General features: G+C 39.8%; 1 protein-coding gene across 2 annotated transcripts in view; it reads left to right on the forward strand.

The window, feature by feature from the left end:
- EYS (eyes shut homolog) overlaps positions 1–27,519 on the forward strand; it is a 1,930,870-nt gene that overhangs the window by 1,760,187 nt on the left and 143,164 nt on the right. For both annotated transcript variants that reach the window (XM_030928557.1, XM_030928558.1), the window contains exon 33: positions 4,027–4,199. In XM_030928557.1, the coding sequence (XP_030784417.1) occupies positions 4,027–4,199 (173 nt within the window). The remainder of the gene's footprint in view (positions 1–4,026; positions 4,200–27,519) is intronic.

The following is a 27,519-nucleotide window of genomic DNA, read 5'->3' on the forward strand; positions in this document are numbered from 1 at the left end:
AGAATACTATAAACACCTCTACACAAATCAACTAGAAAATCTAGAAGAAATGGATAATTTCCTGGACACTTACACTCTCCCAAGACTAAACCAGGAAGAAGTTGAATCCCTGAATAGACCAATAGCAGGCTCTGAAATTGAGGCAACAATCAATAGCCTACCCACCAAAAAAAGTCCAGGACCAGATGGATTCACAGCTGAATTCTACCAGAGGTACAAGGAGGAGCTGGTACCATTCCTTCTGAAACTATTCCAATCAATAGAAAAAGAGGGAATCCTCCCGAACTCATTTTATGAGGCCAACATCATCCTGATACCAAAACCTGGCAGAGACACAACAAAAAAAGAAAATTTTAGACCAATATCCCTGATGAATATCGATGCAAAAATCCTCAATAAAATACTGGCAAAACGGATTCAGCAGCACATCAAAAAGCTTATCCACCATGATCAAGTGGGCTTCATCCCTGGGATGCAAGGCTGGTTCAACATTCGCAAATCAATAAACGTAATCCAGCATATGAACAGAACCAAAGACAAGAACCACATGATTATCTCAATAGATGCAGAAAAGGCTTTTGACAAAATTCAACAGCCCTTCATGCTAAAAAGGCTCAATAAATTCGGTATTGGTGGAACGTACCTCAAAATAATAAGAGCTATTTATGACAAACCCACAGCTAATATCATACTGAATGGGCAAAAACTGGAAAAAATCCCTTTGAAAACTGGCAGAAGACAGGGATGCCCTCTCTCACCACTCCTATTCAACATAGTGTTGGAAGTTCTGGCTAGGGCAATCAGGCAAGAGAAAGAAATCAAGGCTATTCAGTTAGGAAAAGAAGAAGTCAAATTGTCCCTGTTTGCAGATGACATGATTGTATATTTAGAAAACCCCATTGTCTCAGCCCAGAATCTCCTTAAGCTGATAAGCAACTTCAGCAAAGTTTCAGGATACAAAATTAATGTGCAAAAATCACAAGCATTCTTATACACCAGTAACAGACAAACAGAGAGCCAAATCAGGAGTGAACTTCCATTCACAATTGCTTCAAAGAGAATAAAATACCTAGGAATCCAACTTACAAGGGATGTCAAGGACCTCTTCAAGGAGAACTACAAACCACTGCTCAGTGAAATCAAAGAGGACACAAACAAATGGAAGAACATACCATGCTCATGGATAGGAAGAATCAATATCGTGAAAATGGCCATACTGCCCAAGGTTATTTATAGATTCAATGCCATCCCCATCAAGCTACCAATGAGTTTCTTCACAGAGTTGGAAAAAACTGCTTTAAAGTTCATATGGAACCAAAAAAGAGCCCTCATTGCCAAGACAATCCTAAGTCAAAAGGACAAAGCTGGAGGCGTCACGCTACCTGACTTCAAACTATACTACAAGGCTACAGTAACCAAAACAGCATGGGACTGGTACCAAAACAGAGATATAGACCAATGGAACAGAACAGAGTTCTCAGAAATAATACCACACATCTACAGCCATCTGATCTTTGACAAACCTGAGAGAAACAAGAAATGGGGAAAGGATTCCCTATTTAATAAATGGTGCTGGGAAAATTGGCTAGCCGTAAGTAGAAAGCTGAAACTGGATCCTTTCCTTACTCCTTATACGAAGATTAATTCAAGGTGGATTAGAGACTTAAATGTTAGACCTAATACCATAAAAATCCTAGAAGAAAATCTAGGTAGTACCATTCAGGACATAGGCATGGGCAAGGACTTCATGTCTAAAACACCAAAAGCAACGGCAGCAAAAGCCAAAATTGACAAATGGGATCTAATTAAACTAAAGAGCTTCTGCACAGTAAAAGAAACTACCAAGAGTGAACAGGCAACCTACAGAATGGGAGAAAATTTTTGCAATCTACTCATCTGACAAAGGGCTGATATCCAGAATCTACAAAGAACTCAAACAAATATACAAGAAAAAAACAAACAACCCCATCAAAAAGTGGGCAAAGGATATGAACAGACATTTCTCAAAAGAAGACATTCATATAGCCAACAGACACATGAAAAAATGCTCATCATCACTGGCCATCAGAGAAATGCAAATCAAAACCACAATGAGATACCATCTCACACCAGTTAGAATGGCAATCATTAAGAAGTCAGGAAACAACAGGTGTTGGAGAGGATGTGGAGAAATAGGAACACTTTTACACTGTTGGTGGGATTATAAACTAGTTCAACCATTATGGAAAACAGTATGGCAATTCCTCAAGGATCTAGAACTAGATGTACCATATGACCCAGCTATCCCACTACTGGGTATATACCCAAAGGATTATAAATTATTCTACTACAAAGACACATGCACACGTATGTTTATTGCAGCACTATTCACAATAGCAAAGACTTGGAATCAACCCAAATGTCCATCTGTGACAGACTGGATTAAGAAAATGTGGCACATTTACACCATGGAATACTATGCAGCCATAAAAAAGGATGAGTTTGCGTCCTTTGTAGGGACATGGATGCAGCTGGAAGCCATCATTCTTAGCAAACTATCACAAGAACAGAAAACCAAACACCGCATGTTCTCACTCATAGGTGGGAACTGAACAATGAGATCACTTGGACTCGGGAAGGGGAACATCACACACTGGGGCCTATCATGGGGAGGGGGGAGGGGGGAGGGGGGAGGAATTGCATTGGGAGTTATACATGATATAAATGATGAATTAATGGGTGCTGACGAGTTGATGGGTGCAGCACACCAACATGGCACAAGTGTACATATGTAACAAACCTGCACGTTATGCACATGTACCCTAGAACTTAAAGTATAATAAAAAAAAAAAAAGAAAAGATAAGATGTAAACTCCTAAGATCTGTATATAGCAAGGTGTATGAACTAAGATAATAAGAAGAGAGAGAGAGAGAAAAAAAAAGAAAAGATTAAATGGAATTATTTAACTTCAAGTGACAAAATCCCAAATCAAACTGGCTTTAAAAATGTAAAAGCAGTGGAATATATTGGCTCACATAACTACAGAGTACTGGTGAGATCTGGTACCCAAATAATCAATAATCTATATTTCTCTGTCACTTATATCTACATTGCTAAGTATTAGCTATTTATTCTCAGCTAGGCTCTTCCCTCTGGACAGGCACATGCCACTATCAATTACCAGTGTAGCAACACCAGCAGATAAAGAGTACTCTCCGAAGAGTTCTAGCAGAGGTTGGCCAGTTGGCCTAGTGTGTTTTGTATCCATCCTGCACTACACACTATGATTGGCACCAAGAGTGGAGACAGTCTCTCTCAAACATGGACTGAGAATGGTGGAGGGGTGGCTCTTGAAAAGGAAAACAAACGCATCTGTTACTTTAAATGGGGCAATGGATACAGAGAAGGCAGAAATAACAAACTCCAAGTCACTTCTCCATCTTGAGAATGTTTCCCTGACAGGTAAGAGGAGTATTTTTCTTGAACTCTGCTTTCATGGGCACTCGCAGCCTGGGGCCACCAAACCATATTTTAAGCTGAAGAGTTATATAGTCATTATAGCTCCCCACTGTGGCTTATTTTCAGAATTACTACAAGCGCAGCTCTTGGAGGACTTTGTCCTCAGTGTGGGGAAGCTTATCACCAGCTTAAAATTCTCCTCTGAGCTTTGAGTCTAAGATGTTTTTTGCTAATAGACATTTGATGCACTTTATTGAGGCAGCACCACACATATTCAATGAAGCCCTGAAAAGGCACCCAGTGTGAAATAAAAAGAGGAGACAAATCAAAAATAAAAATAGATGGCTTAAAATAGAATTCATGGCTTCGGATAATCTATAAAGCTGTTAATCTGCTTTCAATGGGAAGTACACAGCTACAAATATTCAAAAGTTGAAACAGAAAAAAAGGGAGAAAAGTCACTTATTAGAAAAGATGCAATTATAATTTTATTTGCATATGTGTTCATGCATGTGTATATATGTGCATTGTGTGTAGAAAATATCAGTCGTTTTCTAATGAATTTTTAAATTTTTTTCCCTTCTCAGTGATAGTGAAAATCTGTTTTGTGAGTGTCCAAGGCTGTATTCGGGCAAGCTGTGCCAATTTGCAAGTTGTGAAAATAACCCATGTGGAAATGGTGCCACCTGTGTTCCAAAATCCAGAACAGATATTGTCTGCCTCTGCCCATATGGGAGGTCTGGACCCCTCTGCACTGATGGTAAGAGCATTTCATTATTAAACATGAAGCACAGACAGAAAGAGGTGAAGAGGACAGAAATCACTCAGATGAATCAAGGACAGCATTTGACTGATCAAATACATCAAATCTTCTTCTGGGTTCTTTTCAAGTCAGTTGAGACAAGACCCATTAGTGAGACTGATCACCAAGCAGGTATTTCTCATACCCATCAAGTAATTACAAAAGTGGTGGCTGGGCACAGTGGCTCATGCCTGTAATCCCAGCACTTTGGGATGCCAAGGTGGGTGGATCACGAGATCAGAAATTTAAGACATGCTTGACCAGCATGGTGAAACCCTATCTCTACTAAAAATACAAAAATTAGGCAGGCATGGTGGCATGCACCTATAATCCCAGCTACTCAGGAGGCTGGGGCAGGAGAATCGTTTGAACCCGGTAGGCAGAAGTGGCAGTAAGCCGAGATGATGCCACTGCACTCCTGCCTGGGCAGCAGAGAGAGACTCCATCTCAAAAAAAAAAAAAAAAAAAAAAAAAAAGTGGTAATAAGCTTTTCCTGAGGTTAGAGTACAGAAAATCTCTGTACTGTAAAATCCCAAAGTCTAGCTAAGTATAAGAGAGTAACAAGGGGCATCAAGAGCAATACATAAAATCAAATTACTTCATGTCATTTTGGCAAACAGAGTACAATATTAACAAATCTATGTATCACAGCCCAGTTGCTTTACATTTAAATGTAACAAAACCCATGATGCAATTATTACATATCAAGAAATTAAATCACAATCAATAGAAATGTGTCTCTCTTTAGGAAAATTCAGTATGAGAAATCCTAAATTACAAAAAGCTGCAAGATGCTGTAATATAAGATTTTAAGGAAAAAAAATTGCCTAAGAATTTAATGTTAGCTTTGATATGCATAAATGTGTGTAGATATGTTCAGAAATAATAAAAATTCATATTAATAGTTAATCAACACAGGACTGGACTTGCTTTATCATTATTTTCACCATAAAAATAAAAAAAATTATTCCTTTGGCACTTGTGATATTTGGCACTAAATTTTAGAATAAGGCTACCAAAGTGAACTCAGGGCCCTCTGGCCCAGAATCACAAAATAAAGCAAACAGATCCAGCCTGTGATGACGTGAAAAAGCTGGGTACCACATCCTGAGGTGGCAGGTATGAAAACGGAAACGAGAGTAAAAGAAGTATCTGTGACTAAAAGATATTGAAGTTTTGGATATATAGGTCTTTGAAAGGAACTGAAATAATGAATTTGTGTGTATCTGAAAGACAGAATGACTTAAGAGGGGAAGAGTTAAGAAGTACTAAGAATTTCATTCTGTGTGTGGCAGGGTTATATTAGAAGAAGTTAGCCAAGTCATTTTTATAAAAAGAGAAAACATTATAGAATGAATAGAATTTAAGTCATGTCCTTTCTCATAAAATCTCACGCTTCTCAGATGTAATCATTCTATTTAGATAAAAGCTATTGAAAACAATATAATTAGTTATAATAAATTTGATTACTAAGAGATGAATCATCAGTTTTGCTTCCTACTTGAAAATAATACTGACCATAAAAAATAAGAAGTGAAGATTTAGCAGAATGTCTTTATGTACTCACACACACAAAATGATTGTTTACTCCCATCTCCTGGTCTCATTAGAGTTTCAAAGATGCAAGGATGTATAGATAATTGAGACAGGAAAAATTAGACATTATTAGGTTCTTTGCCTCAGTGTAAGTTAAAAAAAAAAAAAAAAAGATTCCTACATGGACCCATCCAGAAGAATTTCTCAAAATAATTATCCTATCCATTTGTATTCCACAAAGTTGCCAGATCTAGTCTAGAAATGTAAAACTTGCCAAGAAAGATAGGACTTCTGACCTTGTGGAGTTTACCTTCTAACTGAAAAGATGAATGGAAAATAAAAATGGCTTAAAACACAATACGAAAATTCTGAGAAGAATTATGAAGAAAATAAACAAGTAGTGATAGACAGTAACTGGGCTGGAGGGCATTTTCACAGGTCACCAAGGCAAGAACCACTCTCAGATGAGGAGATATTTGTACTGAGGCCTAAAGAATAAGGAGTATGGCCCATGAAAAGCCGGAAAGGGAGCTATCCAGGCAGAAGGTTCAGAAATGGAAGACCCTGAGGAAAGATAGAAGCAGGGCTTTTCAGAGAATGAAAAGATACTACTGTGACTGGTGCGTAAGTGTCTTCATTCACTCCAGCTGCTATAACGGAATACCATAGACTGGGTGACTTATAAACAACAGATATATACTTCTCACTGTTCCGGAGGCTGGAAAGTTCAAGATCAAAGCACCAGTGGACTTGGTTCTGATGAGGACTACTTCCTGGCTCATAGACAGCAGTTTCACTGTGTCCTCACATGAAAGGGACTAACTCTCTGGAGTTTCTTTTATAAGGGCACTAATCCCATCCATGAAACCTTTGCCCCATGATCTGATCATCTCCCAAAGACCTCACTTCCAAATACCATCACACTGGCAGTTAGGTTTTAACATGTGAACCTAGGGGGGCACATAAACACAGTCTATAGAAATAGCGAACAAGAAAAAAAAAATCTAATGTTAGCAGGGCCTAGATCATATAGGACCTTGGGAACATGGAAAGATTTTTAACTTTTATTTCCTGATGCCTTAGGAAATCACTGGAAGGCTTGAAAAGGGCTAGTGACTTGTGTGTATTTGTTTAAACTATTCTGATGGTATTATCTCTAATAGATTTTATAAGGCTATTGGAGTGGTCCTGACAAAAGATAATTATGCCTAGGACAAGGGCAATTACAGTGGGGATGTAGATAAGTGGATAAATTTGAAATCTATTCTGGAGATATAATATTCATAACTTGCTGGGAAGAGTGTGAAAAGGATAGACCCAAGAACATCAAGTTTTCTTTGTCTGAGCTATAGTGTAGATGGTGGTGCCATGAAAAAGAATAGGGGCATAACAGCTTATTTTGTAGGAAACAGTTTATTTTATTGGGAGGTAAACAAGAGTTTTATTTTGTGCAAATGAAGAAAAAGATGCCAGTTAGACATCCGAATGGACATGAAAAGTAGACAATTGGATATATGATGCTGGTACTCTGAAGCAAGATCAGGACTAAAGATATAATTTGGGGGAGTCATTAAAATAAAGGTGGTGTTTAAAACCATAGAACTGTAGATTGTCTAAGGAGAAAATATAGAAGAGAAATATAGATAAAGAAGAGAAAGTATAGATAAAGAAAAGAAGATTTAAAAAGAGCAGATGAATCCTAGAGAAACCTTCCACACTGTCAATATTTAGATATCTGGTAGAGGGAGAGAAAGCTGTATTAAATGCCAGTACCACACCCTGACAAACACACCCCCTCATCTCTCAGCCCATAGATATTGCTCCTTTTATGATGTGGCATTGTCTTAGTCTGGGACCTCCACAAAAACAGAACCTGCATAAGAACTGCATTCAGGTGGTTTATTTGGAAATGATTCCAGGAAATAGGAGAGAAGATCTAGTGAGAATAAAATGGGGTAGGAGAGAAAGTCAGTGCAAAGGTGCACAGGGCGTTGAACATAACCGTGGCCAACTGTGTGTGATTTCACTCAGATCTTATGAGGAGCTATACAAAAAGTCTAAAATTGACTACCCAACGGGCAAAAGAGAGAAATGTTTGACCATTGTCTCATGGTTCTTTTCGATTGAAGGGTTCCCTACAAGACATTAATATTTCCACACTTCCAGATTGCCATGCAAGAATGATGAGAGTACAAGTTTTAGCAGGCATCTTAGGTGACAGCCTCAGAAAATCTGGAGGTTATAGAAAGAGAGCTTAACAGATCAACATTCCATAATATATCAATATTCCATATTTTTGAGTCACAAAAATTACCCCTCGAATGTTCACTCCCTCCAGAAACCTTTTTTACATCAACAGGCATCAATACTTTCTCTACTTCACCAACTAGTATGAGGTGATATCCCAAGTCATCTATTGGATCATTCACTGTTACTATTATGACCTCTAGAAGATTGTCTAGAATGTACTGAATATATATTTATTTTATAGAGAAAGGCAGAAAGCAATCCAATAAGCCTAGCTGTTGTTCAAATACAACTACACTTTGGAAGAGGTGCAGAATAACATCTGGGACTTTGCCTTTTTGCTAATACCAGAGGATGAAAAATCAGCTAGTTTTGTTTCATCAGCAATTGTGTCTACTACCTAGCACTTTTCTTCCAAATTATGTCCATATCTACCATCTTAATATATTCTTCTGGGGATAATAGAAAATATAATTATCACATTTCCTACCTTGTTGATATTTCCACTGGGGAATTCATCCAGGAGTAATCGTGGCAGTGATGACTGGAGCCGAGACAAACACTGCAGATGGGAAGTTCGCAGCTGCTTTCCTTTTTAAAGAGCTTTACTTTCCACATTTGTGCTTCTCATTCACACTTCCTGTTGCCTCTCCTTATGCAAGAATAATCTCTCTTTTTTTTTTTTTTTTTTTTTCTGGTGGCAGTAGGATTTATTAGAATGTTTCTTAATGTATAAAGCCCAGCACAGGATTTTTTGTTTTCTTAACCATACCATTCTAAAGACAAAGGTGGAATGCGTTATCTTATCTCTTGTTCTCTTTTGTCCTTTCTATAAATATTTCTTAATAATTTACCTTATCTTCCCAACTTAGGCCTCTCAGTAGAACATGGTCCTTGAGGAAAGCAGTGTAACTACCTGAGAATAGGCTCCAGAATCAATCTGCCTGGGTTAAAATCCCCATTTTACTACTGACTAGCCGACTGAGTGACCTTGGGCAAGTCATTTGGTCTCTCCGTACTTTAATTTGAATGTGTTTAATAATAGAACTTACCTTATAGGTTTTATGAGAATTAAATGAGATAGTGCATGTAAAGTGCTTAACACATAATGGGCATATAGAAAATGCTTTTGTTTTTTAAGGGTGGTCAAAGTAGGATCCTTACCCCTACCGGAAACTGCTACCTCCTGTCATTGTGGGACAGAAGGCTGCATCCCTATCCCAGCTATTAAAAAAAAAACTCTCTAGAACATCAGTGGAAATCAATATTAATTTTCTTTTAAGAATTTTTCTAAGATGGTGACACTCTTTGCAGTGATTAAAGGCAAGCCAGGGCATTACAAAATCAGGGAGGAAAGCAGAGCTCCAGGGACACGAATAATCACCAGGCTATTTAAGGACATGATACCTCTATAAAGCAGCTTAATGTCAGGCTGGCATTTTGTAATGGCATATTTCAAGTACATGCAATTTTCTGTCATGTTAAGCTCATAACTCTTTTGATAGCATCCACTCTGATATGATCCAGCTTTCTCTCTCCAACTCAAGAGCTGTTTGATTGCCCTGCTGTTCAACACATCTTAGTATCCCTCATTTCCCACCATGTTTAAATCTGTATTTTTCAGCTCCTGGTTACAAAAAAGTACTAAAAGGTCAAGCCTAACCCCAGACAGGAGCAAGGAGACAGGGATGAGAAAAAAAAGTGCTCGAGAAAGTGATTCCTCTTTCTCTGGGTTGAAGGCAGACTGTGAATGGCCTGTACTTTTTCTTAAGAACTGAGGGAAGTTGCCTTTCCTCTTGCTCAGGGAAAAGGTGAGCACCTCCTGCCTTTCACTTTTTCCCTCCACTTCAGCATCTGCAATGAGAAAACGTTAGGTTGGCACATATTTAAAAAGAAGCACTTGGCCGGGCGCGGTGGCTCAAGCCTGTAATCCCAGCACTTTGGGAGGCCGAGACGGGCGGATCACGAGGTCAGGAGATCAAGACCATCCTGGCTAACATGGTGAAACCCCGTCTCTACTAAAAATACAAAAAACTAGCCGGGCCACCTGGCGGGTGCCTGTAGTCCCAGCTACTCGGGAGGCTGAGGCAGGAAAATGGCGTGAACCCGGGAGGCGGAGCTTGCAGTGAGCTGAGATCCGGCCACTGCACTACAGCCTGGGCGACAGAGCAAGACTCCGTCTCAAAAAAAAAAAAAAAAAAAAGAAGCACTTATAAATATGTATTTCAGTGTACACTGAGGTGTTCTTTAAAAAAAAAAAAACAGCCTCATTGGGGCAGGCGTGGTGGCTCACACCTATAATTCTAGCACTTTGGGAAGCCGAGGTGGGTGGATCACCTGAGGTCAGGAGTTCAAGACCAGCCTGGCCAAATAATTTAGAGTAAAATCAAATTTCTATTTCAATACAATGTATCAGATCAATTATATCTTTATGGTTGTTGTTATAAGTTTATTCATACCAGGAAAATTGTCACATTTAAAATTCTTAATAGTTTTGGCACAGGTGAAATCTTCTCATTTTGCTAAGTCCCTGAGCTCTTTGAACAGGCTGACCTTATGCATTGGCCTCTTCCCCAGGCACCCTGGTCCCTTCTTTCCAGAATGCCTTGCTACCTGCTCTGGCCTCAAGGCTACTTTTACTCCCCCTCACGTTAAATTTAGGTGAACATTTAATGCTATCACATTTCTAGTCAATGGCGTTCTGCAGAAAACATGCAGCTTCTCTGACAAGAAGACTGAGTCCCCACCCCAAAGAGGACCTCATACCATTTTCCCGATGCTTGTTGACAAGGAAGAGGAATCAGATAAGAGTATTTTTTGTGTATCCTTCTTACTATTCATAAAATTGCCTGTAATGGTCAGTATTTTAATGTCTTCAAAGTTTTATGTCTCAGATGCTTATCCAAACACTGGATGGAGAAAAGGTCAACATACACATCAAACTTATTGGCAAACAAGTGGTGCTTGAGCAGCATCCAGTTCAACTCTCCAGCTCAGGAAAACGCACATTGAGCACACGTGGACTCCATCAGAGGATGGTCATGGAGAACCCTAGGAAACATCATACTCAAAGTACTACCACTTGACAGAGCTAGCAATTGCATGCATGTCGGAGAAATAGTACTTAGGGCTTGTGGAGAGTGAGCCAGGGACTTCCAGGAATCCTCTGGATAGTGGCCCAGATATACTCATCTCATACAGATACAGATACAGTATTAGTGCACTCTTGATTTTATGTGGGTCACTAATGTACCCAGCTAAGTTTCCTATCCTCCCTTAGAGCCTTAAAGTGTGGCCATGGGACTAAACTCTGGACAATCAGATATAAGCAGAAGTGTTAGAGTATTATATTGACCTCCGGAAAATCTCTTGAAGAGTAGCATGACCTCCAAATCTTCCTTCTTTCTGAAGTCTAGAATGTGCATGAGACGTCTTGAATTCCAGAAGTCCATCTCTGACTACAAAGCCACCTTAAGAATGAAAGATACATGCTAAGATGGTGAAGCAAAATGATGAAAGAAGTTTAAATCCTTAACTATAAAACCACCATACTAGCCTGGAAATGTTCACTAAGAAACTTTCTGTTAATGACAGAAATAATTTATTTTGCTTAAACTTCTGCTTTTTAACAAGTTATCTGTTATATGGAGCTCAATCTAAACCTGATGTAAGTGTCAAGATTTCCCTGAACTACATATTCCAATATGTTTTCTTAAATATATCTGATTTTGTTCATAAACTCTTGGACTCCTTCTCAAAAAAACAGGATTTCTTGTATTATATTTATCTTATTTCAATCTAATAGATTTGATAAATTATAAGTTCATAAAATATGTGTTTGCAATCCAATGAAACTGTGGTAAAAACTTTTAATCCAAAGAAATATCATGGGAAGCAGAAAAATATACAACTATATTTTTCTAAATTAGCAAAATAACAAGAAAGGATATTTTATATATTTCTTTTGAAACATTACCTCTCATCTTAAAACTATTTTCATGAGGCAATTTCTCTTCACACTAAACGAAAACCAAATTAGCTTGAAGATTTTTACATCTCAATTGCTAGGGAGATACACATCTGTTATTGTCCACTTTTACACAGAGAACAGACTATTCACTATCAAACTCTGACTGTGTGCCTCTGTCAGAACACTGTCAGTAGAACACTAAACTCTCAAGGCCAAATGTTCTCCTTTCTGTTTATTCCAGCACTTTGCCATTATTTAGCAACCTCACAGAATTCTCCCTTCTGACAGAAGTATTTCCTGCTTGTTAAAAATGTCTAAAATGGATAGACTATGTATTCACAAAAGGCAGAGTGGTCTCTCCTGAATATACTTATGGCAAATTGGTCTTGCAGACCATGTGTGGAAATGCAAACCTCTGTAGTTTATTCTCAAGCTCACCAGAGACTTTAACTTTGCAGGTCTGTCAGTCCAGGCCCTTTAGCAAAGAGTCATTGTTTCATATCAAATGAATACTGTCAGATCCCACCACACCTATCAGGCTCTGCTTGGTTGGTTTAAGAGCTATGTTAATGTGATGCACCTGCCAGTTAGCAAGCAATGGAAGGCACAAACACATTTGCGATATGTAAAAAAAAAAAAAGTCTTCACCGAAACAAAAAACTGATTAGAGTCTGAGTAAATTTATGCCACAAGAAAAACTGTGAAGTTGATGTTTTATAAAGAGGCAATGAAATTTATTGATAGGAATGAAATAGACAGTAGACAGAGATAGCTGTGTGTGATGTATATTGCCTACCATTCTATACAATGATAGCAGCTATTCTGTTCAAGCTTTTCTTTGTTTATATTCAGTGACATGCTCATTTTGTGTGTTCTCTGATATTTTGTCCTTTCATCCTGTTGACCTTGAAAATAGTCTTCTATTTTCCTTAGGATAAAGTAAGAACTCTTTAAAATGATGTGCAAGTCTAGCATGGGCAGATCTCAGCAAACCCAATACCCCCCATCTTATTCACCCCTTATCAGAACACTCTTTATACTATTTTGCATTTACCTTGTAAATACTGGCCATACATCATGCCAGTCCTTTCCTCACACTCTAAGTTTCATGAAGGTAGACACCATATGTGCCTTGGCCATCACCATATCTGCAAACCAGTACATTGTGTCTGACATATGGTAGGCTCTGAATTTTTTTGCTGAGTTAAAAATAATTTAAAAGTCCTTCAGAATATTCAGCTATGTATGCTGTTGCCCTAAGCCTACTACTACATCTATACTTAGGAGATAATCAATAAGTATTTGTCAAATTTTAAAAAGTAACAATAACCAGCACTTTGGGAGGCCGAGACGGGCGGATCACGACGAGGCCAGGAGATCGAGACCATTCTGGCTAACACGGTGAAACCCCATCTCTACTAAAAAATACAAAAAGCTAGCCGGGCGAGGTGGCGGGCGCCTGTAGTCCCAGCTACTCGGGAGGCTGAGGCAGGAGAATGGCGTGAACCCGGGAGGCGGAGTTTGCAGTGAGCGGAGATCGGGCCACTGCACTCCAGCCCGGGCGACAGAGCGAGACTCCGTCTCAAAAAAAAAAAAAAAAAAAAAAGTAACAATAATATAATAAGTGAAAGAATAGTCTAATCTGGAACATTTCCAAAAGTATTTTTCACAGTACACTAGTGCAATAAGTTACCCATAAAAAAAAGAGTCTGTGATGAAATGAACTCACATCTACTTTATGCTAGGCATTGGACTAAGTACTTTACATTCATCTTCTTACATAATCTGTGTAATAACCCAAGGAGATATGTCATTATTGCCTTGTACAGATGGCAAAACTGAAGTTCAGTGAGTTTGAATAACCAGTCTAAAGTGATATTGTTCATGAGTGGCAGACAGATCTGGGATCTCTGACTTGTCTTTCTTTAGATCACTATACAGTATTCTATTGCCCCTTCAGGAATTCACCATGTGCAGTAGCACAGTAAAAACTCTAACAAGTCTTGCAATAACAGCATTAAACCAAGGAATTCTTCTTTCTCACATGCCAAGGCTTTCATACCAGTCTAATGGTTCCCAGAGTGGAATATATAGACTCCATTGTGACATTGGAAGAAAATATTAATTCTCTTTTTTTATCTCGATCTTTTAATTTCTATTTTTTTTGTGTTTCATGAAGTCTACATTATATGAGTAGATATATGGAATTTTAAGTAAATAATGTCTGTGAAGCAAGATTAAACAAGCTTAGCACTAATCTAGACAACTCCCTTCCAAACATAATTTGAGATTTTTATTCCTTTCTATTGATTTCATGGGACTGATTTCAAATTATGCTTAAATTATGCTTAAACTGCTTGGGATATACCATATATTATATATAATTTATTATATAATTTCAACTCATCTGGTTGCGATTGATGGAGGAAACAATGAAGTGGCCTTTTTATTGTAATTATTATTGTATTTTATTTTTTTATTTTTTTTTTTTATTATACTTTAAGTTCCAGGGTACATGTGCATAACGTGCAGGTTTGTTACATATGTATACTTATGCCATGTTGGTGTGCTGCACCCATCAACTCGTCAGCACCCATCAATTCATCATTTCTATCTTGTATAACTCCCCAATGCAAGCCCTCCCTCCTCCCCCCTCCCCCCTCCCCATGATAGGCCCCAGTGTGTGATGTTCCCCTTCCCGAGTCCAAGTGATCTCATTGTTCAGTTCCCACCTATGAGTGAGAACATGCGGTGTTTGGTTTTCTGTTCTTGTGATAGTTTGCTAAGAATGATGGTTTCCAGCTGCATCCATGTCCCTACAAAGGATGCAAACTCATCCTTTTTATGGCTGCATAGTATTCCATGGTGTATATGTGCCACATTTTCTTAATCCAGTCTGTCACAGATGGACATTTGGGTTGATTCCAAGTCTTTGCTATTGTGAATAGTGCCGCAATAAACATACGTGTACATGTGTCTTTGTAGTAGAATAATTTATAATCCTTTGGGTATATACCCAGTAGTGGGATGGCTGGGTCATATGGTACATCTAGTTCTAGATCCTTGAGGAATTGCCATACTGTTTTCCATAATGGTTGAACTAGTTTACAATCCCACCAACAGTGTAAAAGTGTTCCTATTTCTCCACATCCTCTCCAACACCTGTTGTTTCCTGACTTCTTAATGATTGCCATTCTAACTGGTGTGGGATGGTATCTCATTGTGGTTTTGATTTGCATTTCTCTGATGGCGAGTGATGATGAGCATTTTTTCATGTGTCTGTTGGCTGTATGAATATCTCCTTTTGAGAAATGTCTGTTCATATCCTTTCCCCACTTTTTGATGGGGTTGTTTGTTTTTTTCTCGTATATTTGTTTGAGTTCTTTGTAGATTCTGGATATTAGCCCTTTGTCAGATGAGTAGGTTGCAAAAATTTTCTCCCATTCTGTAGGTTGCCTGTTCACTCTGATGGTAGTTTCTTTTGCTGTGCAAAAGCTCTTTAGTTTAATTAGATCCCATTTGTCAATTTTTGCTTTTGCTGCCGTTGCTTTTGGTGTTTTAGACATGAAGTCCTTGCCCATGCCTATGTCCTGAATGGTACTACCTAGATTTTCTTCTAGGGTTTTTATGGTATTAGGTCTAACATTTAAGTCTCTAATCCATCTTGAATTAATCTTCGTATAAGGGGTAAGGAAAGGATCCAGTTTCAGCTTTCTACTTATGGCTAGCCAATTTTCCCAGCACCATTTATTAAATAGGGAATCCTTTCCCCATTTCTTGTTTCTCTCAGGTTTGTCAAAGATCAGATGGCTGTAGATGTGTGGTATTATTTCTGAGGACTCTGTTCTGTTCCATTGATCTATATCTCTGTTTTGGTACCAGTCCCATGCTGTTTTGGTGACTGTAGCCTTGTAGTATAGTTTGAAGTCAGGTAGCGTGACGCCTCCAGCTTTGTCCTTTTGACTTAGGATTGTCTTGGCAATGCGGGCCCTTTTTTGGTTCCATATGAACTTTAAAGCAGTTTTTTCCAATTCTGTGAAGAAACTCATTGGTAGCTTGATGGGGATGGCATTGAATCTATAAATAACCTTGGGCAGTATGGCCATTTTCACGATATTGATTCTTCCTATCCATGAGCATGGTATGTTCTTCCATTTGTTTGTGTCCTCTTTTATTTCGCTGAGCAGTGGTTTGTAGTTCTCCTTGAAGAGGTCCTTTACATCCCTTGTAAGCTGGATTCCTAGGTATTTTATTCTCTTTGAAGCAATTGTGAATGGAAGTTCATTCCTGATTTGGCTCTCTGCTTGTCTGTTACTGGTGTATAAGAATGCTTGTGATTTTTGCACATTAATTTTGTATCCTGAGACTTTGCTGAAGTTGCTTATCAGCTTAAGGAGATTTTGGGCTGAGACGATGGGGTTTTCTAAATATACAATCATGTCATCTGCAAACAGGGACAATTTGACTTCTTCTTTTCCTAACTGGATACCCTTGATTTCTTTCTCTTGCCTGATTGCCCTAGCCAGAACTTCCAACACTATGTTGAATAGGAGTGGTGAGAGAGGGCATCCCTGTCTTGTGCCAGTTTTCAAAGGGAATTTTTCCAGTTTTTGCCCATTCAGTATGATATTAGCTGTGGGTTTGTCATAAATAGCTCTTATTATTTTGAGGTACGTTCCATCAATACCGAATTTATTGAGCCTTTTTAGCATGAAGGGCTGTTGAATTTTGTCAAAAGCCTTTTCTGCATCTATTGAGACAATCATGTGGTTCTTGTCTTTGGTTCTGTTTATATGCTGGATTACGTTTATTGATTTGCGAATGTTGAACCAGCCTTGCATCCCAGGGATGAAGCCCACTTGATCATGGTGGATAAGCTTTTTGATGTGCTGCTGAATCCAGTTTGCCAGTATTTTATTGAGATTTTTTGCATCAATGTTCATCAGGGATATTGGTCTAAAATTCTCTTTTTTTGATGTGTCTCTGCCAGGCTTTGGTATCAGGATGATGTTGGCCTCATAAAATGAGTTCGGGATGATTCCCTCTTTTTCTACTGATTGGAATAGTTTCAGAAGGAATGGTACCAGCTCCTCCTTGTAACTCATAGAATTCAGCTGTGAATCCATCTGGTCCTGGACTTTTTTTGGTGGGTAGGCTATTAATTGTTGCCTCAATTTCAGAGCCTACTATTGGTCTATTCAGGGATTCAACTTCTTCCTGGTTTAGCCTTAGGAGAGTGTAAGTGTCCAGGAATGTATCCATTTCTTCTAGATTTTTTAGTTGATTTGCGTAGAGGCATTTATAGTATTCTCTGATGGTAGTTTGTATTTCTGTGGGGTCAGTGGTGATATCCCCTTTATCATTTTTTATTGCATCTATTTGATTCCTCTCTCTTTTCTTCTTTATTAGCCTTGCTAGCAGTCTGTCAATTTTGTTGATCTTTTCAAAAAACCAACTCCTGGATTCATTGATTTTTTGGAGGGTTTTTTGTGCCTCTATCTCCTTCAGTTCGGCTCTGATCTTAGTTATTTCTTGCCTTCTGCTAGCTTTTGAATGTGTTTGCTCTTGCCTCTCTAGTTCTTTTAATTGTGATGTTAGAGTGTCAATTTTAGATCTTTCCTGCTTTCTCTTGTGGGCATTTAGTGCTATAAATTTCCCTCTACACACTGCTTTAAATGTGTCCCAGAGATTCTGGTATGTTGTATCTTTGTTCTCATTGGTTTCAAAGAACATCTTTATTTCTGCTTTCATTTCGTTATGTACCCAGTAGTCATTCAGGAGCAGGTTGTTCAGTTTCCATGTAGTTGAGCGGTTTTGATTGAGTTTCTTAGTCCTGAGTTCTAGTTTGATTGCACTGTGGTCTGAGAGACAGTTTGTTATAATTTCTGTTCTTGTACATTTGCTGAGGAGTGCTTTACTTCCAATTATGTGGTCAATTTTGGAATAAGTGCGATGTGGTGCTGAGAAGAATGTATATTCTGTTGATTTGGGGTGGAGAGTTCTATAGATGTCTATTAGGTCTGCTTGGTGCAGAGATGAGTTCAATTCCTGGATATCCTTGTTAACTTTCTGTCTCGTTGATCTGTCTAATGTTGACAGCGGAGTGTTGAAGTCTCCCATTATTATTGTATGGGAGTCTAAGTCTCTTTGTAAGTCTCTAAGGACTTGCTTTATGAATCTGGGTGCTCCTGTATTGGGTGCATATATATTTAGGAGAGTTAGCTCTTCCTGTTGAATTGATCCCTTTACCATTATGTAATGGCCTTCTTTGTCTCTTTTGATCTTTGATGGTTTAAAGTCTGTTTTATCAGAGACAAGGATTGCAACCCCTGCTTTTTTTTTGTTCTTCATTTGCTTGGTAGATCTTCCTCCATCCCTTTATTTTGAGCCTATGTATGTCTCTGCATGTGAGATGGGTCTCCTGAATACAGCAGACTGATGGGTCTTGACTCTTTATCCAGTTTGCCAGTCTGTGTCTTTTAATTGGAGCATTTAGTCCATTAACATTTAAGGTTAATATTGTTATGTGTGAACTTGATCCTGCCATTATGATATTAACTGGTTATTTTGCTCGTTAGTCGATGCAGTTTCTTCCTAGCCTCGATGGTCTTTACATTTTGGCATGTTTTTGTGATGGCTGGTACCGGTTGTTCCTTTCCATGTTTAGGGCTTCCTTCAGGGTCTCTTGTAAGGCAGGCCTGGTCGGTGACAAAATCTCTAAGCATTTGCTTATCTGTAAAGGATTTTATTTCTCCTTCACTTATGAAACTTAGTTTGGCTGGATATGAAATTCTGGGTTTAAAATTCTTTTCTTTAAGAACGTTGAATATTGGCCCCCACTCTCTTCTGGCTTGTAGAGTTTCTGCCGAGAGATCTGCTGTTAGTCTGATGGGCTTCCCTTTGTGGGTAACCCGACCTTTCTCTCTGGCTGCCCTTAAGATTTTTTCCTTCATTTCAACTTTGGTGAATCTGGCAATTATGTGTCTTGGAGTTGCTCTTCTGGAGGAGTATCTTTGTGGCGTTCTCTGTATTTCCTGAATTTGAATGTTGTCCTGCCCTACTAGGTTGGGGAAGTTCTCCTGGATGATATCCTGAAGAGTGTTTTCCAACTTGGTTCCATTTTCCCCCTCACTTTCAGGCACCCCAATCAGATGTAGATTTGGTCTTTTTACGTAATCCCATACTTCTTGCAGGCTTTGCTCATTTCTTTTTCTTCTTTTTTCTTTTGGTTTCTCTTCTCGCTTCATTTCATTCATTTGATCTTCAATCGCTGATACTCTTTCTTCCAGTTGATCGAGTCGGTTACTGAAGCTTGTGCATTTGTCACGTATTTCTCGTGTCATGGTTTTCATCTCTGTCATTTCGTTTATGATCTTCTCTGCATTAATTAGTCTAGCTGTCAATTCTTCCACTCTTTTCTCAAGATTTTTAGTTTCTTTGCGCTGGGTACGTAATTCCTCCTTTAGCTCTGATAAGTTTGATGGACTGAAGCCTTCTTCTCTCCTCTCGTCCAAGTCATTCTCTGACCAGCTTTGATCCGTTGCTGGCGATGGGCTGCGCTCCTTCGCAGGGGGAGATGCGCTCTTATTTTTTGAATTTCCAGCTTTTCTGCCCTGCTTCTTCCCCATCTTTGTGGTTTTATCTGTCTCTGGTCTTTGATGGTGGTGACGTACTGATGGGGTTTTGGTATAGGTGTCCTTCCTGTTTGATAGTTTTCCTTCTGACAGTCAGAAGGACTGTCTGTTGGTCTGTTGGAGATTGCTTGAGGTCCACTTCAGACCCTGTTTGCCTGGGTATCAGCAGCAGAGGTTGCCGAAGATAGAATATTGCTGAACAGCGAGTGTACCTGTCTGATTCTTCCTTTGGAAGATTCCTCTCAGGGGTGTACTCCACCCTGTGAGGTGTGGGGTGTCAGACTGCCCCTAGTGGGGGATTTCTCCCAGCTAGGCTACTCAGGGGTCAGAGACACACCTGAGCAGGCAGTCTGTCTGTTCTCAGATCTCAACCTCCGCGTTGGGAGATCCACGGCTCTCCCCAAAGCTGTCAGAGTCGTTCGCGTCTGCACCGGCTCCCGCTACTTCCCCTGTTGGTCTTCAGCTGTGCGCTGTCCCCAGAGGTGGAGACTACAGAGACAGGCAGGCTTCCTTGAGCTGCTGTGAGCTCCACCCAGTTCGAGCTTCCCAGCGGCTTTGTTTACCTACTTAAGCCTCAGCAATGGCGGGCGCCCCTCCCCCAGCCTCGCTGCTGCCTTGCGGATAGATCGCGGCAGACTGCTGTGTTAGCGGTGAGGGAGGCTTCGTGGGCGTGGGACCCTCCCGGCCAGGATTGGGATATATTCTCCTGGTGTGCCTGTATGCTTACAGCGCAGTATTGGGGTGGGAGTTACCCAATTTTCCAGGTGTTGTGTGTCTCAGTTCCCCTGGCTAGGAAAACGGATCCCCTTCCCCCTTGCGCTTCCAGGTGAGGCGATGCCTCGCCCTGCTTCAGCTCTCGCTGGTCAGGCTGCAGCAGCTGACCAGCACCGATTGTCCGGCACTCCCTAGTGAGATGACCCCAGTACCTCTGTTGAAAATGCAGAAATCACCGGTCTTCTGTGTCGCTCGTGCTGGGAGTTGGAGACTGGAGCTGTTCCTATTCGGCCATCTTGCTCCGCCCCTATTATTGTATTTTAAGTTCTGGGATACATGTGCAGAACATGTAGGTTTGTTACATAGGTATACATTTGCCATGGTGGTTTGCTGCACCCATTAATCTGTCATCTAGGTTTTAAGCCCCGCATGCATTAAATACTTGTGGTAATCCTATGCCTCCCCTTGCATAGGTCCAATAGGCCTCGGTGTATAATGCTCCCCTCCCTGTGTCCATGTGTTCTCTTTGTTACCTCCCACTTATAAGTGAGAACATGTGGTGTTTGGTTTTCTGTTCCTGTGTTAGTTTGCTGAGAATGATGGTTTCCAGCTTCATCCATGTCTCTGCAAAGGACATGAACGAATTCTTTTTTATGGTTAAATAGTATTCCATGGTATATGTGTGCCACATTTTCTTTATCCAGTCTAACATTGATGGGCATTTGGGTTGGTTCCAAGTCTTTGCTATTGTGAATAATGCTGCAATGAACATAGGTGTGCATGTGTCTTTCTAGTAGAATGATTTACAATCCTTTGGGCATATACCCAGTAATGGGATTGCTGGGTCAATTGGCATTTCTACTTCTAGATCCTTGAGGAATCGCCACACTGTCTTCCATAAGGTTAAACTAATTTACACTCCCATCAACAGTGTAAAAGCATTCCTATTTCTCTAAATCCTCTCCACCATCTGCTGTTTCCTGACTTTTTCATGATTGCCATTCTTTTTTTTATTATTATTATTATTTTTTTTTAATTTTGAGACGGAGTCTCACTTTGTCGCCCAGGCTGGGCAACAAAGCCCAGTGGCCAGATCTCAGCTCACTGCAAGCTCCGCCTCCCGGGTTTACGCCATTCTCCTGTCTCAGCCTCCTGAGTAGCTGGGACTACAGGCGCCCGCCACGGCAGCCCGGCTAGTTTTTTTTTTTTTTTTTTTTTTTTTTTTTTTATGTAGAGACGGGGTTTCACCATGTTAGCCAGGATGGTCTCGATCTCCTGACCTTGGGATCCACCCGTCTCGGCCTCCCAAAGTGCTAGGATTACAGGCTTGAGCCACTGCGCCCGGTCTAACTGACGTGAGATGGTATCTCATTGTGGTTTTGATTTGCATTTCTCTAATGACCAGTGATGAGCTTTTTTTCATATGTTTGTTGGCTGCATAAATATCTTCTTTTGAAAAGTGTCTATTCATATCCTTCAGCCACTTTTTGATGTTTTTTGTTTGTTTGTTTTTGTAAATGTGTTTAACTTCCTTGCAGATTCTGGATATTAGCCCTTGATCAGATGGATAGATTTTAAAAATTTTCTCCCATTCTGTAGGTTGTCTGTTCACTCTGATGCTAGTTTATTTTGCTGTGCAGAAGCTCTTTAGTTTAACTGGACCCCATTTGTCCATTTTTGCTTTTGTTGCCATTGCTTTTGGTGTTTTGGTCATGAAGTCTTTGCCCATGCCTATGTCCTGAATGGTATTTCCTAGGTTTTCTTCTACAGTTTTTATGGTTTTAGGCCTTATGTTTAAATCTTTAATCCATCTTGAGTTAATTTTTGTATAAGGTTTAAGGAAGGGGTTCAGTTTCAGTTTTCTGCATATGACTAGCCAGTTTTCCCAACACCATTGATTAAGTAGGGAAACCTTTCCCCATTGCTTATTTTTGTCAGGTTTATCAAAGATCAGATGGTTATACATCTGTAGTGTTGTATCTGAGGTCTCTGTTCTGTTCCATTGGTCTATATATCTGTTTTGGTACCAGTACCATGCTGTTTTGGTTACTGTAGACTTGTAGTATAGTTTGAAGTCAGATAGTGCGATGCCTCCAGCTTTGTTCTTTTTGCTTAGGATTGTCTTGGGTATATGAGCTCTTTTTTGGTTCCATATGAAATTTAAAGTAAGTTTTTCTAATTCTGTGAAGAAAGTCAATGGTAGCTTGATGGGAATAGCATCAAATTTATAAATTACTTTGGGCAGTATGGCCATTTTCACGATATTGATTCTTCCTATCTATGAGCATGGAATGTTTTTCCATTTGTCTGTGTCCTCTTTTATTTCCTTGATTTGTACAAACTTGGTTTGTAGTTCTCCTTGAAGTCGTCTTTCACATCCTTTGTAAGTTGTATTCTTAGGCATTTCATTCTCTTTGTAGCAATTGTGAGTGGGAGTTCACTCACGATTTGGCTGTGTGTGTGTCTTATTGGTGTATAGCAATGCTTGTGATTTTTCACGTTGATTTTGTGTTCTGAGACTTTGCTGAATTTGCTTATCATCCTAAGGAGATTTTTGGACTGACACCATGGGGTTTTCTAAATATAGAATCATGTCATCTGCAAACAGAGACAATTTGACTCCTCTCTTCTTATTTGAACACCCTTTGTTTCTTTCTCTTGCCTTATTGCCTAGGCCAGAACTTCCAATAGTATGTAGAACTGGTGTGGTGAGAGAGGGCATCCTTGTCTTATGCCAGTTTTCAAAGGGAATTCTTCCAGCTTTTGCCCATTCAGTATGATATTGGATATGGGTTTGTCCTAAATAGCGCTTATTATTTTGAGATATGTTCCATCAATACCTAGTTTATTGAGGGTTTTTAGCATGAAAGGGTGTTGAATTTTATCAAAGGCCTTTTCTGCATCTGTAGGGATAATCATATGTTTTTTGTCATTGGTTCTGTTTATGTGGTGGATTACATTTATTGATTTGCATATGTAGAACCAGTCTTGCATCCCAGGGATGAAGCCAACTTGATCATGGTGAATAAGCTTTTTGATGTGCGGCTGGATTCAGTTTGCTAGTATTTTATTGAGAATTTTTGCATCGAGGTTCATCAGGGATATTGGCCTGAAATTTTTTTTTTTGCTGTGTCTCTGCCAGGTTTTGGTATCAGGATGATGCTTGCCTCATAAAATGAGTTAGGGAGGAGACCCTCTTCTCCTATTGTTTAGAATAGTTTCAGAAGGAATGGTACCAGCTCATCTTTGTATCTCTGGTAGAATTTGGCTGTGAATTCATCTGGTCCTGGGCTTTTTTTGGTTGACAGGCTATTAATTACGGTCTCAATTTCTGAACTTGTTATTGGTATATTCAGAGATTTGATTTATTCCTGGTTTAGTCTTGGCAGTGTGTGTGTGTGTGTGTGTGTGTGTGTGTGTGTGTGTCCAGGAATTTATCGATTTCTTCTAGAAAATCTAGTTTATTTGCATAGAGGTGTTCATGGTATTCTCTGATGGTAGTTTGTATTTCTGTGGAATCAGTGGTGATCTCCCCTTTATCATTTTTTGTTATGTCTATTTGATTCTTCTCTCTTTTATTCTGTATTAGTCTGGCTAGTGGTCTATTTTGTTAATCTTTTCAAAAAACCAGATCCTTGATTCAGTGATTTTTTGAAGGATTTTTGAGGTCTCTATCTCCTTCAGTTCTGCTCTGATCTTAGTTATTTCTTGTCTTCTGCTGGGTTTTGAATTTGTTTGCTCTTGCTTCTCTAGTTCTTTTAATTGTGATGTTGGGTGTCAGTTTTAGAGCTTTCCCAGTTTCTGATGTGGGCACTTAGTGCTATAAATTTCCCTCTACACACTGCTTTGGCTGTGTCCAAAAGATTCAGATATATTGTGTCTTTGTTGTCATTGGTTTCAAATAACTTATTTATTTCTGCCTTAATTTCGTTATGTACCCAGTAGTCATTCAGGAGCAGGTTGTTCATTTTACATATAGTTGTGGAGTTTTGAGTGAGTTTCTTAATCCTGAGTTCTAATTTGAATGCACTGTGGTCTGAGAGACTGTTTGTTATTATTTCCATTGTTTTGTATTTGCTGAGGAGTGTTTTATTTCCAATTATGTGGTCAATTTTAGAATAAGTTTGATGTGGTGCTGAGAAGAATATATATTCTGTTGATTTGGGGTGGAGAGTTCTGTAGATGTCTATTAGGTCCACTTGATCCAGAGCTGAATTCAAGTCTTTAATATCCTTGTTAATTTTCTCTCTCATTGACTTGTCTAATATTGACAGTGGGGTGTTAAAGTCTCCCACTATTGTTGTGTGGGAATCTAAGTCTCTTTGTAGGTCTCTAAGAACTTGCTTTCCAAATCTGGGTGCTCCTGTATTGGGTGCATATATATTTAGAATAATTATCTCCTCTTGTTGCATTGATCCCTTTACCATTAGGTTATGGCCTTCTTTGTCTCTTTGATCTTTGTTGGTTTAAAATCTGTTTTATCAATAAGACTAGGATTGCAACCTCTGCTTCTTTTTGCTTTCTATGTGCTTGGTAAATATTCCTCCATCCCTTTATTTTGAGTCTCTATGTGTCTTTGCATGTGAGATGAGTCTCCTGAATACAGCACACTGAGGGGTCTTGACTCTTTATCCAATTTGCCAGTCTGTGTCTTTTAATTGGGGCATTTAGCCCATTTACATTTAAGGTTAATATTGTTATGTGTGAATTTGATCTTGTCATCATCATGATAGCTGGTTATTTTGCACATTGTTTGGTCAGTTTCTTCATAGTGTCCTTGGTCTTTATATGTTTGTATGCTCATGTAGTGGCTGGTACCAGTTTTTCTTTTCCATATTTAGTGCTTCTTTTAGGAGCTCTTGTAAGGCTAACCTGGTGGTGACAAAGTCCCTCATCATTTGCTTATCTGTCAAGGAATTTATTTCTCCTTCACTTATGAAACTTAGTTTGACTGGATATGAAATTCTGGGTTGAAAATTCATTTAAGAATGTTGAATATTGGCCCCCACTCTCTTCTGGCTTGTATGGTTTCTACAGAGACATCCACTGTTAGTCTGATGAGCTTCCCTTTGTGGGTAACCCAACCTTTCTCTCTGGCTGCCCTTAACATTTTTTTTTCCTTCATTTCAATCTTGGTGAATCTGATGATTATATACCTTGGTGTTGCTCTTCTCAATGACATCTTATTGGTGTTCTCTATATTTCCTGAATTTGAATGTTGGCCTGTCTTCCTAGGTTGGGTAAGTTCTCCTGAATAATATCCTCAAGTGTGTTTTCCAACTTGGTTCCATTCTTCCTGTCACTTTCAAATATACCAATCAATTATAGGCTTGGTCTTTTCCCATTGTCCCATATTTCTTGGAGGCTCTGTTTTTTCCTTTTCATTCTTTTTTCTCTAATCTCGTTTTCACACTTTATTTCATTAAGTTAATCTTCAATCTCTGGTATCTTTTTTTCCACTTGATCAATTCAGCTATTGACACTTGTGTATGCTTCATGAAGTTATTGTGCTGTGTTTTTAGCTCCATCAGGTCATTTATGTTCTTCTCTAAATTGGTTATTCTAGCTAGCAATTCCTCTAACCTTTAATCAAGGTTCTTAGCTTCCTTGTATTGGGTTAGAACATGCTCCTTTAGCTCAGAGGAGTTTGTTATTACTCACCTTCTGAAGCCTACTTCTGTCCATTCATCAAACTCATTCTCCATCCAGTTTTGTTTCCTTGCGGACAAGTGGTCATGATCCTTTGGAGAATAAGAGGCATTCTGGTGTTTGGAATTTTCAGCATTTTTGCACTGTTTTTTCCTCATCTTCGTGGGTTTATCTACCTTTGATCTTTGATGCTGATGACCTTTGGATGGGGTTTCTGTGTGGGTGTCCCTTTTGTTGATGTTGATGTTTGTGCTTTCTGTTTGTTAATTTTCCTTCTAACAGGCCCCTCTTCTGCTGCAGGTCTGCTGCAGTTTGCTGGAGATTCATTCCAGACACTGTTTGCATGGGTATCACCAGTGGAGGCTGCAGAATAGCAAAGCTTCTTCTGGAAGCTTCATCCCAGAGGGGAACCAGACAGATGCCAGCCAGCGCTCTCCTGTATGAGGTGTCTTTCAACCACTGCTGGGAATTCTCCCTGTCAGGACCCACAAGATTCAGGGACCCATTTGAGGGGGCAGGGTCCTCAAAGCTTGACTGCTGTTCTGTGAGATCTGCTGCTCTCTTCAGAGCCAGCAGGCAGGAACCTTTAAGTGTGCTGAAGCTGATCCAACAGCCACCCCTCTCCCCAGGTGCTCTGTCCCAGGGAGATGGAGTTTTATCTATAGGCCTCTGACTGGGGTTGCTGCCTTTCTTTCAGAGATGCCCTGCCCAGAGAGGAGGAATCTAGAGACACAGTCTGACTGCAGTGGCTTTGCAGTGCTGTCGTGGTCTCCACCCAGTCCGAACTTCTCAGTGGCTTTGTTTACACTGTGAGCGAAAAACTGCCTAGTCAAGCTTTAGTAATGGCGAACGACCCTCCCCCAACCAAGCTCAAGCATCTCAAGTTGACTTCAGACTGCTGTGCTGGCAGCAAGAATTTCAAGCCAGTGGATCTTAGCTTGCTGGGCTCCATGGGGGTGGGATCCGCTGAGCAAGACCACTTGGCTGCCTGGCTTCAGCCCCCTTTCCAGAGGAGTTAACAGTTCTGTCTCGCTGGGGTTCCAGGTGCCACTGGGGTATGAAAACTAACTCCTGCATCTAGCCCAGTGTCTGCCCAACAGCTGCCCACTTTTGTGCTTGAAACCCAGGGCCCTGGTGATATAGGCACCCGGGGAATCGCCTGGTCTGCAGGTTGCGAAGATCGTGGGAAAAGCATAGTATCTGGGCTGGATAGCACCATCCCTCATGGCACAGTCCCTCACAGCTTCCCTTGGCTAGGTGATGGAGTTCCCAGCCCCTTGCACTTCATGGGTGAGGGGCACCCCACCCTGCTTCTGCTTACCCTCCGTGGACTGTACTCACTGTTTAAGCAGTCGCAATGAGATGAACTGGGTACCTCAGTTGGAAATGCAGAAATATCACCTGCCTTCTGCATTGGTCTTGCTGGGAACTGCAGACGAGAGCTGTTCCAATTTGGCCATCGTGCCAGTCCCCAAAGTGTCATATTTAAAACCTGCTTATTATTGGTTTTTAAAACTATCCTCATGCC

Source organism: Rhinopithecus roxellana, chromosome 4 (genome assembly GCF_007565055.1).
Source record: "Rhinopithecus roxellana isolate Shanxi Qingling chromosome 4, ASM756505v1, whole genome shotgun sequence".
Lineage (NCBI taxonomy): Eukaryota > Metazoa > Chordata > Mammalia > Primates > Cercopithecidae > Rhinopithecus > Rhinopithecus roxellana.